Source organism: Typopeltis vanoorti, chromosome 2, assembly GCF_054136105.1.
Source record: "Typopeltis vanoorti isolate ZY-2024b chromosome 2, IOZ_Tvanoo_1.0, whole genome shotgun sequence".
Lineage (NCBI taxonomy): Eukaryota > Metazoa > Arthropoda > Arachnida > Uropygi > Thelyphonidae > Typopeltis > Typopeltis vanoorti.
This window is the reverse complement of record NC_143550.1, coordinates 92,274,263-92,292,726: the sequence shown is the minus strand read 5'-3', so window position 1 is coordinate 92,292,726 and position 18,464 is coordinate 92,274,263. Positions and strand designations below refer to the sequence as shown.

General features: G+C 37.9%; 1 protein-coding gene across 1 annotated transcript in view; it reads left to right on the top strand.

Moving 5' to 3' along the window:
* Positions 1 to 2,708: 2,708 nt before the first annotated feature.
* Positions 2,709 to 18,464, top strand: part of Itpr (Inositol 1,4,5,-trisphosphate receptor) — a 1,112,489-nt gene continuing 1,096,733 nt past the window's right edge. Inside the window, exon 1 of the mRNA XM_090401920.1 lies at positions 2,709 to 2,823. Coding sequence (XP_090258046.1) covers positions 2,726 to 2,823 — 98 coding nt within the window. The 5' untranslated portion in view covers positions 2,709 to 2,725. The remainder of the gene's footprint in view (positions 2,824 to 18,464) is intronic.

Here is an 18,464-nt window from a genome sequence, read left to right as displayed (position 1 = left end):
AAACCAGTCTGGGTAGTGGTGATGAATGGCAATGCTGTAGCCCTGATGTTTTAACTGAGGCTTGGTTGTTGCTGTCACCCAGGTCCAGGTTGGGGGGTGGGTAATGAATGGCAATGCTTTAGCCTCTGACGTTAACTGAGGCACGGCTGTTGTTGTTACCTCTCGAGATATGAGTAAATAAGTGGCTCTGCTTGATGGTGGGGTGAGCCTGCCATGGTGTAGAGCCAGCTGGTTCTGAGAGTTCTTCTCGGTGGCAGGGTGAGTCTGTCACTGAGGGGAACAACGCTGAGTTTTTGGAGTTTGACCTGTACTTGAACATAAACAAAGATCGAAACCAGTCTGGGTAGTGACCCTCCCTCCATAATGTATAGTGTCATACATGTCCGTAAGGAGATGTGCTTTGCATTATGGAAAATACTAAGGATAGTGATCAGAACTTACTCCACCTTTACTACGAGTTTGCCATAGCCTGAACTAGGTTGGCTTACGCTTGGATCTGCCGAAATGTTTATAGTTAATATATGTTCGGCATGAAACTCTTAAGTTTCTATATTCGGCTTTGAAATAATATTGGATTCAATATCCACTTAATTTGTATAATTTTGCATCGCCGAAGTGAAGCCTTTTTGGTTCTTTATTTATCTCACTTATCAGAAAGTTGTATATGGGGGTGCAGTATCCCAGAAGAGGAAGGTCACTCACTAGTGGTGTGCCACAGGAGTCAGTTTTGGAACTATTGTTGTTTAGTTTGTATATTAATGATATTGGGATGGGTTTAACTGGCAATATGCAGATGGTGCAAAATGGGGAGAGCAATTCAGAACCAAGCAGATGTTATGGCCTTACAGTAGGAGTTGAATAGATTGCATATATTAAATTCTTAGAAAAAGTTCCTCCAGTTGGTGACTAGACTTGAAAAGTCTATCTTCGGACATCCTGGGGCAGAAGATGCAAGTGCCACTTCCACTAAGCCACAAGGCCTGATATTGTAGGTTAAATAAATTCCCTTGTTTTTAATATAACTCCCACCTATGAAAGGTTGTAAACCTGTAGTGCATCAGTACTATGGATGGACTAAAGATTTTTTCTATTTTTTAAATGATTTTATTTTTATTTATTTTTACATAGTCCAGAAACTCTGGACTATGTAAAAATAAAATAAATTATAGAGACCAAGCATAGAACTTTTATAAGCAACTTCAGGCCTCCAATAAATTGCCATAAAAAATAAATCAGGAAAAAAAAATCTGAATACAAGAGAAGAGACAGGTAAACATGACTAAGAGTTATTCTGTATAAGAAATATAAAAATGGAAGAAAACTTGCATAAAAAACTTATTTAATGTAAACTTTTTTGCCAAAGTGCCATAGGCATCATCAGTATAAGATCATAGAACAGCAATTAAACAATAACAGACAATTCTAAAAAGCGTCACTTAAGTAGCTGATGTAAGATAATAAGATCAATAATTTCCTAGCTTAACAAAAAAAAAAGGACACACACACACATACATACACACACAAAGTTAGTTTTTAAATCTGCTATTTTTTTCCTATCTCTCATGAAGGGGATAGATGTTGACTATCACAACTGCTTAAGTTAGGGAAATGAAGAAAAGTTTAACACATTTCTTTATTAAGACGTTTCATGAGGAAATGACTTATGAAGGATTCTTGCCTTCTTCCAATAAATTCTGTTTTGTGTAGATAGCATGCCCAGCAATACCATGAGCCTGAACTGTCTTGACTTGCTGAACATGCTATCAACAATAAACACATAGTTTATTGGAACAAGACGAGTCCTTCATAAAAGTTGTTTCCTCATAGAATGTTTTCATAAAGAAATGTGTGTTTAAGTTTCATAAAGAAACTTAAATAGATCCGATGGTCTATATCTCTCCCCATCATGGGAGATAGTACTTTTAATATCTGCTAACCTTTCCTAATTTTATTTATGTGTGTATATATATCTATCTATCTTTTTCTTTTTTTATTTTTAATATATTTAAGTTAGGAACTTATCGATCTTATTTAGTTATCATGCATTAGCTACTTTTTATGTTGCTCCTACTCATGAAAGGTATTTGCAAATATATACTATATTTTTACTGTGCGTGGAATAAGGATTTTTTTTTCTATTTTTATCAATTTTATATATTTTTTGTATTTTAAATTTATTTTTACATAGTTCAGAAACTGTTCTAAAGGCCAAACGAGGAACTTTTTCAAGTCACTTCAGGCCACCAATAAGTGAGGAAGTGATCTCACACCAGGCAATGAAATTCATTCCCCCCCCCCCTAAAGACAACCACAAACTCCATGCCCACGGTAGGATTCGAACCTTCAATCTATAGGTTGGAGAGCAGGTATGCTAACTACGCTACTAACCTGTCTGGTAAGTACTTAGGTGGCACTTTTTAGAATTGTCTGTTATTATTTAATTGCCATTCTATGATTCTGTATTGATGATGCTTATGACACTTAGGTGAAAATTTTACATTATATAAGTTTTCCTCTGTTTTTATATTCTTTTGATTATGCCAACTCCTATTCCATTATTGAAACAAAGCTGTGTAGCGCTTTTCCTTTTTTAAAAGTTATGATACTGTATGTTCTAAAGTGTACTTAGCTGTTTATATATATGTATTATTATATAAAGATATGATATTCTTTTGCAGGTAATTCCATATTAATAGCCAAAAAGGTTACTCCCATTTAGTTAGCCATGGCAGATATATCGAGTTCTGCAAGTTTTTTGCACATTGGCGATATTGTCTCATTGTATGCCGAAGGCAATGTATGTGGATTTTTGTGTACTTTAGGGTAAGTCCATTTTTGTATTGTACACATATTAGCAACATATTAATGCAACTTTCATAATTTCATAATACTAAGAAAACCTTTGTTGAAAGCATTGAAACGAGGATATGGGCAGTTGTCTGCTGGTATCTCATGATTCTGAACCTTAACTTGTATTATTGCCTAACATAGCATGATTTCTGTGGTCAGTATTTATGTGTGGGATTTAAAATACCTGCTTTTAATCAGGAACTCACTCATTCATGAACCAGTTTAAAGAAAATTCCTCTTGGTAAGTGGAATTTTTTTAAATAGATTTATTAGTTTTTTTTTTCTATCAATCTATCATTATTGCTACTTCTATGTTGCTACAGTGCTACATAGGCACCCTCAAATTGGTTTGTCAAAAAATTTTACTGATCAATGTTTTTTAATATATATATATATATATATATATCATAACAAAGTAATCTAAGTGGGATGATTTTGTTGCTCAGTGGAATGCTACAGGCCTGCTTGTTGGAGACATGAAGAGGCTCTCTGCAAGTTTTATTACTAGTGTCTCTGCTTTCTCTACCTGTTCCCCCCCTCCCACTTTCACATGGAATGTTGATGGTGGCTTCATTTTGACTAGTGAAGAGCCATCCACCTCTAGTTAAACAGACCCATAGGCTAGCTGTTAGATAAGGCATGGGACTGAATCTGATGATAACACATCAGGTAGCTTCCTGACCAGCTGCCAAATAATCCTGCTGCTGATGCTTAATCTGCTTCTACATACTTAGGCTTCCTCCGGGAAGTCTGAGTATATAGAAGCATGCAGGGCACTGTCGAGGCCATACTTGGACTACAGTCCAGGTATTCCCTTTGTGGGAGTGTGTTCACAGGATTTTCACGTATCTGCAGTCTCCTGCTCTGTATTTTTATGATGTTCCCAACCATGAATTTACCCCAATAAACAATACCGGTACTGTGGTTCAAAAAAAGTCCCACAAATATATTAAAAAAAAGTTGTATAAATTATCAAAAATACAAGATAATTGCAGAGGATGATAAAAAAAATTGCAAAAAAAATCCCCTTAAAATGAACAGAATCTCATGCAGGATGGGGGGGGGGGACTTCATTATTCAGTTCACCAAAATTTGGGACCTCCAGATAAATATTAATGATATTAAGGAATCAAAGTAGGGATGGGACAAATGGGCTTCTGCGATTCATGTACACTAATGCCAGGAGTATTAGGAACAAGAAGGAAGAGTTTTTGGCCATGGTTGGCACTTCCAGGCCACAGGTTGTCGGTATTAGTGAAACATGGCTGACAGAAGATGATAAAGCTAGTGGGATTGAATGCGATGGGTATAGCGTGTTCAGGAGTGACAGGGTGAATAAAAAGGGGGGAGGAGTGTTATTGATGATAGCTGATGAGCTTCAGCCAAGGAGTATAGAAGTTGAACTGCAGGATGGGGAAAAAAGCACATTTGAGGCTGTTTGGTGTGAGATACAATCTAGCAGAACAAAATATACAATTGGGTGCTGCTATAGACCGGGTGATGGAGTGGATGGTGGGAATAGTATGCATAAGCAAATAGAAGAAATGAATGGAAGGAGGGTAATTATTATGGGTGATTTCAATTATGGTAATATTGACTGGAAAGAGGAGAGGGCACATGGGAGGAAGGAATTGGATTTTATGCAGTTATTAAGGGACAACTATCTACGGCAACATGTATTGGAAAATACCAGGGGGCAGAGAGTGCTGGACCTAGTAATTGCAACTGAGAATGTGGCTGTAACGAACATGACCTTGTTGCCACCAATTGGTGAGAGTGACCATAAGGTCATGACTTGGGAGGTGGCTAAAGGAGTCGAATTTACAATTAAGACAGGGTATATGTGGAATTACCGGGCTGGTAAGTATGACAAGCTTAGGTGTGTGCTTGGCTCAATGCCATGGCATGTAAAACTGCAAGGGCTGGATGTTGATGGTGCATGGGAGGTGGTCAAGAACTGTTTGCAGGAGGCAATGGTTGACTGTATACCAAGAGTCCGAATAATAAATCAGGTAGGGGTTAAATGGATGAATAACACTATTAAGCTTGAGCTGCAAAAAAAGAAACAATTGTGGAGGGAATTTAAGGAGAAGGGTGACCATCAGGTGCATGAACAGTATAAAGCTCAGGCCAGGATGGTAACAAGGGTGGTAAGAAAAGCAAAAGCAGATTACGAAAGGAAATTGGCCATGCAGGCTAAAGAGAATCCCGAACAGTTTTTTCAATATGTTGCAAGTAAAAGGAAAAATGCTCATGGTAGAATGATCTTAAAAAATGCTGAGGGTAGGGAGGTAACTGAATCAGTCGATGTTGTGGAATTACTGAGCGAGCACTTTGCAAGAGTATATCATCCAGGTGGTGGCTTTGCGGAAATGGAGGAACCAACAGCTTATACTGGAATTGTGATGAATGAGGTAGAGGTAACTAGTCTATTACAGAACCTCAATGTCAATACATCTGTGGGATTGGATGGTATACCAGCTCGTGTCGTACGTGAAGCGGCCAAAGAATTGTCAGTGCCCTTGACCATTATGTTTAATTTGAGCCTCAGGACTGGGTCAGTCCCAAGGGGGTGGAAAGAGGGGAAAATAGTTCCACTGCACAAAGGTGGTTCCAAGGCTGCTGTTGAAAATTACCGGCCAATCAGCATAACAGGAATCATTATCAAGGTCTTAGAGAAAATAGTCAAGAGGAAAATACAAGATTGGATAGAAGAAAATGGGATACTGTATCGGGGACAGCATGGTTTTGTGAAGGGTAGGTCATGCCTCAGTAACTTGCTCACGTATTATAACACAGTGACGGCTGAACTGGATAAGGGTAATGGGTTTACAGTGATTCTGCTGGACCTTGCTAAGGCCTTTGACAGGATACCACATGGAATTCTAATCAGTAAATTGCAGCATATGGGAATGGACATAGGGTTGGTGAGATGGATAGGAGGGTGGTTGACGGAGAGATATCAGAGAGTGGTTTACTCAGGAGTAGAGTCCACAAGACGGCCTGTGACTAGTGGTGTACCACAAGGATCTGTTCTTGGACCACTGCTGTTTAATTTGTTCATAAATGATATAGGAAAGGATCTGAGAGGAACAGTTCATTTGTTTGCGGATGATGCGAAGTTGGGTAGGGCAATAGTGAATGCAGATGACGTCAAAATTTTGCAGGATGATTTGGATAGATTGGAGGTCTGGGCTAGGGAGAATGGATGTCAATTTAATGTGGCAAAATGTAAGGTTATGCATTTTGGGGTGAAAAGATTGGAGGCAGTTTACTGCATTGGTGGAACCGTGCTCCAGGAAATTGATGAGGCACGAGATTTAGGAGTGTTGGTGGATAAGGAATTGAAATTTAGGGGACACATTGCAAAAGTGGCCAAATCAGCTCATCAAATCACTTGGTTGCTGAAGAATACGTTGACAAGCAGAGACAAGCAGGTTATTGTTCCTCTGTATCGAGCCTTGATAAGACCTCATCTCGACTACTGTGCTCAGATTTGGTCACCTAGGTTTCTTCTTGATGGGGAGGAGGTGGAGAGGATCCAGAGGCGAGTGACCAAGATGATAGCAGGTCTGTGGAATGAACCGTATGAGAACAGGTTGAGGATTTGTGGGTTGCAAAAATTGGTTGATAGGCGGAGGAGGGGAGATATGATTGAGACATTCAAATTACTGAAGGGTTTCTATAAAATTAATTCAGAAGATATTTTTGAGAACAGGGCTGGTTGTGGGAGGACTAGGGGACATCCATGGAAACTGGGCAAAAGTGTGGTTAGTAAAGGTGTTAGAGCTGGGTTCTTTACTTTTAGAGTAGTGAATGAGTGGAATGCGCTCCCTGAGTCTGTGGTGGATGCTGTGACAGTGAATGAGTTTAAGGCGAGGTATGATAGATACTGTATGAATGTCGAATAGTTGTGATGAAAATGATTTGGGGCCTCCTCGATGAGTCTAATGACTCCCTGGAGTTGCCCGTAATAATAATAATAATAATAATATACACTCCATGCAGCAAAACCTGTTATTCCTTATTAAACATCAACTGGTATTTACTACTACTACAGTTCACCCCCTAACTATCATCTTTACATTCTGCATAATTCCTTTTGAAGGATGGAATTATTTGTGAGATCTGGTATTCTATGCTAGAGATTATCAAACTGATTATCCATTTTTGCTTAAGATTTCTTTGCCTAACTTTATTGTTTCACATTACCACTCTTCTAATTCTAATAACCATGCTGTGACTTTTTTTGATTATTTTCAGTTAAGATGGGGTATTATATGGAATTACACATCTGGTAAGTGTGACAAACTTAGGAGATTGCCTGGCTTGTGACATATGCCATGTGAATTTACAAGGGCTAGATGTTGATAGTGCATGGGAAGTGGTAAAGGAGTATTTGATGAAAGTAATAGCAGACTTCATACCTAGAGTCAGTAGAATAAATCAAGTGGGAGTTAATGGATGAATACCAGCATTAAGCAAAAGCTACAAAAAAAAAAAAATTGTGGTGGGAATTCAAAATGAAGGTGATCAGCAAGCACAGGTCAGAAGGGTAACCAGTGTGGTAAGAAAGGCAGAGTATGAAAGGAAATTTGCAGTACATGCCAGAAGAGTTCTTTTGGCATATTGCAAATAAAAGGAAGAATGTATATTATAGCAGAATGATTTTAATGAATGCTAGTGATAGGGAGGCAACTGAATGTGACAAAATAGTAAAATTACTAAGTGAACACTTTTCAAGAGTATGCTATCCAGGTGGAGATATAGCAGTAACAAGAGAGAGGCAAAAGGCTTATATGGAAACTGAGGTAAATGAACTGGAGGTGTATGGCATGTTATAGAGCCTTCATGTGAATACAGCTATGAGATTGGATGGTATGCCAGCATGAGTTTTTACAAGAAGGTACTAAGAAATTGGCATTGCCTTTGATCACGTTATTTAGTGCAAGTCTTGGCTTTGGGTTAGTCCCAAGGGGGGGTATAAGGAAGGGACAATAGTTCCATTGCATAAAGGAGGATGCAAGATTAATGTTGCAAATTACTGTCCATTCAGCATATCAGGAGTTGTAGTCAAGGTATTGGAGAAGTTAGTCAAAAGTAAAATATAATGGATAGACAGAAGGGATACTATATGGGAGGCAACATGGTTTTGTGAAGGGTAGGTTGTATCTCAGTAACTTGCTCTTGTTTTATAATACAGTGACAGCTGAGCTGGATAAAGGTAATGGGTTTACAGTGATACTGCTGGACTTTGTAAAAGCTTTTGATGGAATACCACATGGAATTGGCTACCAGTGGAGATTGTACTGCCCACTCAGTCTCCAAAAGCTAGATAGTGTTAATAGGCCTTGCCTCCTCTCTATAAGGGAATAAAAAGATTAGCTGATTCTAATTAATAAATTACAGCATATGGGATTGGATATAAAGTTGCTGAAGTGGATAAGAGGGTTTTTGATGGGAGGATACCAGATTGTAGTTTATTTAGGAGTAGTCCAGTAGAAAGCCTGTGACTAGTGGCATGCCACAGGACTCTTCTCTAGCCGCTACTATATAATTTGTACATTAATGGTATAGGAAAGGGTCTGAGAGGAACTATTCAGTTGTTTGTCGATGATACAAAATTAGGTAGAGCAATAGTTAAAGATGATGTTAAAATTTTGCAGGATGATTTACATAGATGGGTAGTATGGACAAAGGAGAATGGATATCAGTTTAACGTGGCCAAGTGGAAAGATTACCAGCTATGTACCATATTGATGGAACTGTACTCTAGGAAATTGATGAAGATAGGGGTTTCAGCATGTTAGTGGATAGGGAGTTAAAGTTTAGAGGGCATATTGCAAAAGTGGCTAAAGCAGCTCATTGGATTACTTACTGAAGAATACCCTAATGAGCAGAAACAAGCAGGTTATTATGTCTCTTTACATAATAACCTGCTTGTTTCTGCTCATTAGTCAAGATGGGGGTCAGGGCATGACCTCCATCTTGACTAATGTTCACAGATCTTGCCCACCTGGGATGAGGAGGAGGAGAGGATCCAGAGGTGAGTGATCAAGATGGTAGCAGGTCTATGGAATGATCCTTATGAAGACAGATTGAAGATTGTGGCTTCAGAAATTGATTAACAGGTGGAAAAGGGGGTGATATGATTGAGACATAAATTAGCAAGGAGTTCTCACAAGATTAATACAGAGGAAATTTTCCAGAATTAGCGGCTATCGTTGGAAACTGAAGAGCAAGAGTGTAGTTAGCAGGGATGTCAGAACTACATTTTTTGCTTTTAGAGTGGTGAGTGAGTGGAATAGGTTACCAGAGTCTGTTGTGGGTGCCATGACTGTCAATAAGTTTAAAGCAAAGTATAATAGATATGGCACAAATGTCAGATAGTGCTTGGCATGATGTTTAGGGCCTCCCTCAATCAGTCTAAGGATTCCATGGACTAGCCCATAATAATAATAATAATAATTTATCTCTGAAAGTTAATGGCCTATACTGAAATAACCCAAACAGTGCAATCATTTTCTTTGAATATTTTAATGAACATGATTCTAGCTGGTTTCTTTTCTTTAACTTCACAGATCAAGTTAGAAGGAAAGCCAGATTATTTTATTATAATTGTTATGATTATGATTAGCCTCCATGAAGTCATTGGACTTGTTGTGGGAGATGTCACTCAACAAGTAATGTATTTATCATGTTGAGCATTAAACTCATTCACATGCCTGCAATACATTCCACTCACCCACTGCTCTCTATGTAAAACAATCTACTCCTCTCTTCACATGCCTTTATGCAACTTCAAAGCATGAATGATCTTACATTCTTCCACTGTTTTTATAATCAACTCTGTATTGATCTGGTAAAATCCCCGCACTAATTTTAATGTTTCTGTTATATCACCACTTTTATCTATCCAATAAACTTTGCAGTTCACATTCCACAACCTATTCTCATTACCATCATTCCAGAGTCCTTAGTCTTGTCTTTGAACTCTTTCTCTAGTATTTCCACATCGTCATGTAAATTTGATGATGTAATTTAAGCACAATAATCCATATGTGGTCCGATCAGTGATTTTTTACTTTGGCACAGATACATATCCTCATGCCACTTTATCATGTAAGTGATTTGCTGCATAAACATTTAAAATAATTATGCTATTCTGCTCTCTAAACTTTAGTCATTCTTGACCATCACCCCCAGATCTTGAATTTCATCTACTTAAGCATAGTTTTACTAATACGAGGAGGAGAGGGGGGGGGGGATGCTGGAAAATTCTGATAAACACCTAGAACAAAAATGATAAAGCAACTGATATAACCACAAGAAAAAATATACTAGTAGCAGAGTTATGAACACAACTTATGTTCTTATATTCTTATATCCTCCTATGTTCTTTCTTGTGGTTATATCAGTTGCTTTAATATCATTTTTGTTCTAGGTGTTTATCAGAACTTTCCAGATCCCCCCCCCCCTTGTATAGTGCATAACTTTATATCTCTGCATGCCAAAGGGTAACAACTTATTAGCAATAAAAGTGCAACTCCATTTATTCATCTTGGCTAAAAGTCCGTTAAAATCTTTCTGAAAGGAATTAACATCAGCATCACTCCTTGTAACTCTCCCCAGCTCTGCATCTAAGCAAACAACTGAAGATCCCTGGTCACTCCATATGAAATATCATTAACAAATAAGTTAAAACAGTAGGACCTTGAGAACAGTTCTCTGTGGCACTTCACAAAGATAACCATTGGGTTACCTTCGTTTTCTGAGACATTCACACAGAAGGACTCGTAAAGTTTAACTGTCTGCTATAACCCTTGAGTCTAGCTTCATTGACCATTTCCAACAAGTTTTCATTAATATAATTACTTCTGATGACTGCTATCCAGAATGCTTAACCTTACATTTCACAACATTGTACTGATTTTCATTGTGATTTAGTCCTGTAACCAATCTATTCAAATCAGTCTTCAAAAAAATTAAATATGAGAGAAATAAAAAAGAATGTCTAGTTTGTAGAAAAAAAAATCCAACTTTTTCTTTGGAATGCAAAATTCTGATTATGGAGATGGAAGAAAAACATAGAAAGTATACAAAACACAATTAATGTACAGTTAGGAAAGAAATTAGCATTCATAAAAGTAGCATGTGTGTGTGCAAGCAAGAGGAAGCAAGTTTTCTGAGCTCCTGAATTTTTGATTGTCTATGCATTGTCTAATATTGTACTTCATTGCAGAAATTGTTCAAACTTGACCATATTTTTCATAAAGTAGACTTTTAAGAATAAGTGTAACTGAAGATAATTTAAGTAGTATATTGGGATTAGAGTTTTTAGTTGTTATTTACCTTGCTAATGCTCACTTATCATTAATTGTCATGGGAAGGACCATATGAAGTACAAAGAAAGAAAGAAACAAAGATGATATTTATGTTGATTTGTAAAAACTGCTTAGATGTAGCTGAATTAAAACAAATATTGTACATAATAACCAGTAAATCTAGAATAGGGTAACATGCTAAGTGTAAGGGATGTCACTGAAGTTTATCAAGATGTTGGCTTAATATTAGAATTTACTTAAATATGATATCTGCCGCAATCAGATCAGTGAATATTATTATTATTATTATTATTATTATTATTCCTGATACCTCCAAGGAGTCCGAAGACTCATCGCGGGAGGACATCTTCAACTGTCTCTACACCTTACCTCTACTACGAATCAACGCCATCTACCGCCCACCTCCAACACCACCACAACTAGTAATTTTTGTCTGTAAATTGCGTGTGTTCTGAAGGGCCGATTTGTATGTATGCGGGATGAAAAACCCGAGTTTCCGGGAGAAAAAACCCTGCTACCTCCGTATGAGATCGGCTAACTCACCATCGATTGAAATCGACCAGATAAAGATTCCTCCCGTCGCGACGAGAATCGAACTTAGGCCTATTCCAATCGAAGGGCGCAATGTACCGTCGTTCTTCCAATTGCGCTACGGAGGCGCTTAATATATACTGGCCTCTTACTTTTGCAACATCTTACCGTCACACCTCTGAAGATCTGATGCTTTCCAATGAGATTATAAGAAGCTAAATAATACTCCTCTTCTTCCTTTGCACAAGGACATTCCAGATTTGAGAATCAGTCATTTAAAATCTAAACCATCAATATGTGAAGTAGAAAAATTTAAGCCACAAATAATTTCATCTCCAGAGAAGAATGGACAAGATGGGATACAAACGCTGATAGTCCTCAACTACAAATGTAGTTTCAAGCTATTAATAACCAAACTCCCGTTCTTGATCTTCCCTGTAAGATACCCCTCTCCCTCCATGTGAGGCACTTTGTGGTGGAGGGGACTTGCCAGTGATGTACTGGCCCTTTTCATTCTTATTCTTTGTCTGTGCTTTTCTTTCCATATTCTTTGCCCTATTCTCTTGAGTCATTTTACTATTTCCTCTTCCAGACTACTATCGCTGGCACCTCTTACTGTCTTGATTGCCATGCAGTGTTACCTGTGGGCATCTGGAAAGGGGGATCCTGGTAGTCTTGCACTACTTTGGTCCCTGCTTTTTCAAGACGGGCAGTCCTGGATGGCCAGGCAATCCAGGATCTTGCCTGCAAGGGTCAAAGGTGTTGCAGTAAGTCTCCTTCCCCTGTTCTGGGCTAGTTCTGGTGTTCCACTCCCTAGCACAATCATTGCTTGCTAGTGAATGGGTGTCCATTTGTGGCTCCATGGTAGGTGGGGAGCTCTGGTGCTGAATTCCCCTCCTGCCAAGAAAATTCTTCTTCATCCTCATGTTTATCAGAAGCTTTCAACAAGCCTCAACCAGGTACATAAACCATAGAACCATCAGCAGAAAAGCAAAGTAAGAAACAAAACACATTACAATATGCAACAAATACACTACTGTTCCTCATCATACACTCAACAAGTGAACATCCAATTGGAAAAATATCACCCTTCTTCATCTCGAAGGGTTGGCAGGATCTTCAAAAAAAATGTAAAGAATCTGTGTTCAGGAGATATCCATATTGAAGTGGCTAACACTGAGGACTGTTAGTGTTGCAATCAGAAAAATTACTCCATGTAACATGTGTTGTAGGAATACTCATTACAGTTATTCCCCCCACCCTTCCACACAAAACTTTGAACTTGTCTAGAGACATAATATCTGAGTGGGACCTCCTTGATATTCCTGATGAAGAGATATGCTCTGAACTCAGGGACTAAAGAGTGAAGAAGAATAGTGATATGTAGCGATGGGCATCTGGTTCCCACTAGAAACATCAACTTAACCAAAACCACCACCATCTAAAGCAGGATATCTCACCAGTGCAGTACAGCTCTGTATCCCATACCGTGTATCCCATATTCCTTATCGTGCTTTAAATGTCAGAAATATGGTCATTCTCAAACTGCCTGTCCTGGCTCAGCCATCTATGCCCAGTGGGGCAGTAAACAACATGAAAACAAAGACTGTAAGAAGAAAACGTCAAATATTGTAATTGTAAGAGAGACGACCTGGCATACTCCTAAGCATACCAAAGGTAGAAGGATGAAAATGAAATATAAAAGCTAAAAAACAGAGCAATGCATCATATACTAGGAGGCGAAGAGGCAGTTTACTTCAACAGTACATCATCATCATCTACTAAACCCTCTTATGCCAAGAAGGCAGCTGTAAAGACAGTTTCAGTCTTTATTCACCCTATCTTCCATCTGCTGGGATGCTAACAGATATTCTTTGCTTCATTTTTACAGAGCACTGATAAGATCTAAAGTTTACTACAGGTCTATGCTTCTGTTGAGGAGAGAATGCTATGATGACTAGATCCTATATCCTATGTAAAATTGCAGCTGGAGCATTTTGCACATCACCTATTCCTAATCTTTACATTGAAATGAATCACTTTTGTTGCTTCAATGCCAACAGCTGTCTTTGCTATATGTAACTAAAATAAAATCACTGCCAGATCATCCCACACATCCAACTATCTTTCAGCCAATAGGAGAATTTCTACAGCACTCAACAGACTGCCATAAAAAAAAAAAAAAAAAAAAAAAAAAAAAACTTTAGTTTGCAGGTGAAAGCTCTCCTACAATCTCTTGAAATAGCAGTAGACAACATAGCTCAGATGCCACCAAACTTGCTTTCACCATGATGATTATACATGCTAGTATGCAGCTTTTTTTTCTTTCAGTAGGCTACTCAAATTTTCTACCCCTCCTGTCATCTACTAGCAGCTTTTTGAAGCTCATAGAACTGAATACTCTGATTTTGAGCTGTCTGTTTACATAGATGACTCAAAATTGGAAGACCTAGCAGGATCTTCTGCAATCATTCCAGAATCTGCACCCACTAGAGTGTAACAACTTTACTGCAGAGCTGTATGCAATAGAGCTTGCACTAAAATACATCATTCCACTACTTCCAAAGATGCATAATATTTTCAAGTTTTCTTCAGTTAAGAAGTCTAGACCTACAGGAACATCTGGTGCTTTTTTGAATTCAGCACTTCCTTTTTCAGCTATGGAAACTACACTTTAATGTGTGTTTTTGCTGGATTCCAAGCCATGTTGGGATTAAGGAAAACAAGGCTGCAGATACTGCAGCAAGGGCAGCTCGTTTCTTAACCATCCACCATACATAGATTATTGGCAGATTACCAGACAAACTGCTACCTCAGTGGCATCTATCTTGAGAGAGTAATAATAGGCTCTACCAAATTAAGCTTTAAATTAAATGATGGCATTCTAGCATGCACAGGGTTCAAACAGAGGTTGTTCTTGCTTGGCTCTGCATGTGTCATAGTCATCTCACCCACTTCTTCCTTTTGAGGGATGATGGCATCCCTGTGTGTAAGCTTTGTGGCTCTGGACTATCTATCACTCATTTTAATTGACTACCCTTGTTTCTTCAACAAGCGTAGTCATTATTTTAGCTACTTTTATAATCTGTCTGCGCCACACACTTAAACAGCTTTTATCAGACTCATCGACTGTCAACCTAGTTTTCAAGTTTTTACAGAGTATTAATCTTTACCACCTTGTATAACACTTTTAGTTTAATTTATTGTAAATATTTATGCACTTTTTATGAATTTTAATATTTTTTATAGTTTTTACATGCATCTTTTTTTTTCTGCATTGAATAGTATGCTTATGATTTTTGTTATTTCGAATTTTATATATAGTTTTTTAGATCTCTATAGGCTCTTATTTATTGAATGTGTTTTTGGCACAGTATAACCATAGCTGTCCTTGTGCTATTAACCCCAAAACAAATAAACAAACAAAGATATGGATGAAATCTAAACAGGATTCGCACGAACCACTGGCTATATGTAGAGTTTTCTGTTCAAGGGGAAATGTGACAAATTCTCCTCACCTTGACTGGTGCTTCTAAACAAACAATTCATCATATCACCACTGAATTCAGCTTGCATGCTTATCATGATGACTGGTCTGACTTCCTCCAAGCTGTACCATCAACATTGAACTGGATCACAAATTTAGATTTGAAATTATAGTTTTTATACTTAAGATCATATGTTTTTTTTGTTTTTTTTAAAATTCTCTTTACTTGTATAGCAGGAGCCAAACACTAAATAAATAAATACTTCAATGTGGAAAGGATCAAAGCTGTATACCTGAGAGGAGACCTCCACATAGCCTTTCAAGGAATGCGGAGACATTAGGCTTCTGACCTAATGTCCAAACCTCACCTTCTCGTGGTGCACCCTGTTGGGTATCTACTTTGATACTGAACGAACGAGGATGGGCTGGTAATTTGGGATTTAGCCGACCAAATTGTATTCTTATTGGTTAAACCAAAATAAAAAATGATGGTACAACATGACAAAATTTCATGCCGGCTGGGGCGTCGCCCGGTTAAACAAGGCCCCCGTTGTTTTCGCCAGGGAACCAGGGCGAACAGCAAAAAAGTCAGCTACTGGAACAAATCTGAAAACAAACCCCAACTCAACATCACCAAAGTTAAAGATCGGTACTATCAACGTAAGAAGCCTGAATGGCAAAGAAATGGAGCTAGCTGAGGAATTAGATAAGTACCAGATCGACATAATAGGGGTGACTGAAACAAAAAAGACCAAAACTGGTGAGATCTTTCTGAGCAATAAATACAAAATGCTATATTCAGGCAATGACAATCAAGGAAAAGGAGTAGCGATAGTATTCAACACAAAATATGAGGCTAATCTTCTTGAATGGCAGTCAGTCTCAAGTAGAGTAATGTGGGCAAATACGAGAACGGGGAACTGGACAATGAGACTTATTTGTGCCTATGGTCCCACAGAAGTTTCTACTCAGGTAGAAGTGGAGGAATTTTTTGAGGCTTTAGAAAAAGCAACTGACACAATGAAAAAGGAAAAGTTGGTCCTTGTTGGGGATCTAAATAGCAGAGTAGGAAATGATTGTGAGACATACAAAAATATTTTGGGAAAATTTGGAGAAAAGAGCAAAGCTAATAATAATGGCAAATATCTGTTGGATTTCTGCTCAGGACATGGACTGGTTATTACTAACGCCATGTTCCAACATAAAAATGTGCACAAATTCACATGGAGAGAAGAGGCTAGGAATAAGAAAAGTCTCATTGACTATGTTATTGTTGATAGTGATGTTTTCTCCCTGGTGCAGGACACTAGAGTGTACAGAGGATTTGAAATTGGAAGTGATCACTATTTAGTCTTGAGCAGGATAAAATTGAATTTCATATTGAAAAGAATAACATGTAAGAAAGTTTTAAAGCGAATAAAAGTTGAGCAGCTCTCAGATGTGAACTGTAGACTAAAATACAGAAAGATTATTGAAAAGAAAATGAAAGAGTTTGAGAACAGGAATCAAACCTTGGAGATTCAGTGGCAAGCTCTGAAGAAAACATTGATTGATTCTGCCAGAGAGGCATGTGGTGAGGTTGTGTGTAAGGATAAAAAAATCAGAACTCCCTGGTGGACACAGGAAGTTAAAGAGGCAGTGAAGGAAAAGAAGAAAGCATATCAAAAGTTCTTGGCAAATAAGTCAGCTTTTACTCTTACAGAATACAGAGACAAATGTAAGAAAGCTAAACAGTGTGTAAAACTAGCTAAACAAAAGTCATGGGAGGACTTTGACAAGAATATAGAAAATAAATATCAAGAAGGTGGCAAAATATTCTGGAGGTTGTTGAAGAAGCTTAGGAATGGAGGAAAGAGTGCTGTAAAAGGAGTTAGAGATGATAAAGGTGACATGAAAATGGTAGAAAAAGATATCCTTGAAGTATGGAGTAATTACTTTGAAAAATTGCTAAATGAAACAAGTAGTGATGACAGCACAGTGATAAAAAACACTGACCAGTGCAGTCAGGAATACATATCCATACTTGAAGTAGAAAAAGCCATCAAAGGCTTGAAATGTGGAAAGGCAGCAGGAGTAGATGATATTCGACCAGAAATGCTGAAGTGTGGTGGTATAAAAGTCTTACAGTGGCTGCACTGCAAAGTTCAGAAAACCTGGACAGAGGGATGAATTCCTGATGATTGGAGTAGAGCTCTCATAGAACCCATATATAAAAAGGGAAATAAAACTGAATGTGAGAATTACAGAGGTATTTCCCTAATGAGTGTTCCTGGCAAGATCTATGCAAGTATACTTGAGAAACGGTTGAGAAGAATTGTGGAAGAAAAGCTTGGTGAAGAACAAGCTGGATTCAGGCCAAATAGAGGCTGTCAGCATCAGATCTTCACTTTACGACAAATAGTCGAGAAAGCATGGGAATATAACAAAGATCTGTATTTAAGTTTTGTCGATTTGGAAAAGGCATATGACAAGGTGCCAAGAGAGAAGCTATTCAATACGCTGCAGTTATATGGTGTCGATGGGGCATTATATATCAAGCAATACTTAGTCTTTATTTGAATTGTAAGTCAGCAGTTAGAATTGAAGGAAGTACAGGAAGATGGTTTAATGTTTAATCTGGTGTGAGACAAGGATGTACATTATCCCCTCTGTTATTCATTATCTATATGGATCACATTATGAAGGAAAGTGGTATTAAACCTGATATCAAAATTGGAGATGTTAATGTAGCTCTTTGCTTTATGCGGATGATATTATACTTCTAAATAAATCAGCTACAAGTCTGCAAGATTCTCTGACTAAATTCAATTGCTGTTGTGATAGATATGATATGAAGGTCAGCAATAAAAAGACAAAGACAATGAAAATAGGTAGAATCATTGAAAATGTCAACTGTGTTGTGAATGGAGAACCTGTGGAACAAGTAAAACATTTCAGCTACATAGGCACGATTTTTAGTGAAGATGGTAAATTAAATATAGAAATAGACAACCGAATCAGCAAAGCTGGTATGGTGGGAAGTCAATTGAATAAATTCATATGGAATAAGAGAGAAATTAGTCGGAACACTAAATTAGCTGTATACAAGACAGTCTTCAAACCAGTTTTAACTTATGGATCTGAGAGCTTGGTCAGAAGTAAAACACTTGACCAAAGACTAGAGACCGCAGATATGGGAGTCCTGAGAAAGATTCGAGGTGTGAACAGATGGCATCAATGGCAATATCATATTTAAAATGAGGATATTAGGA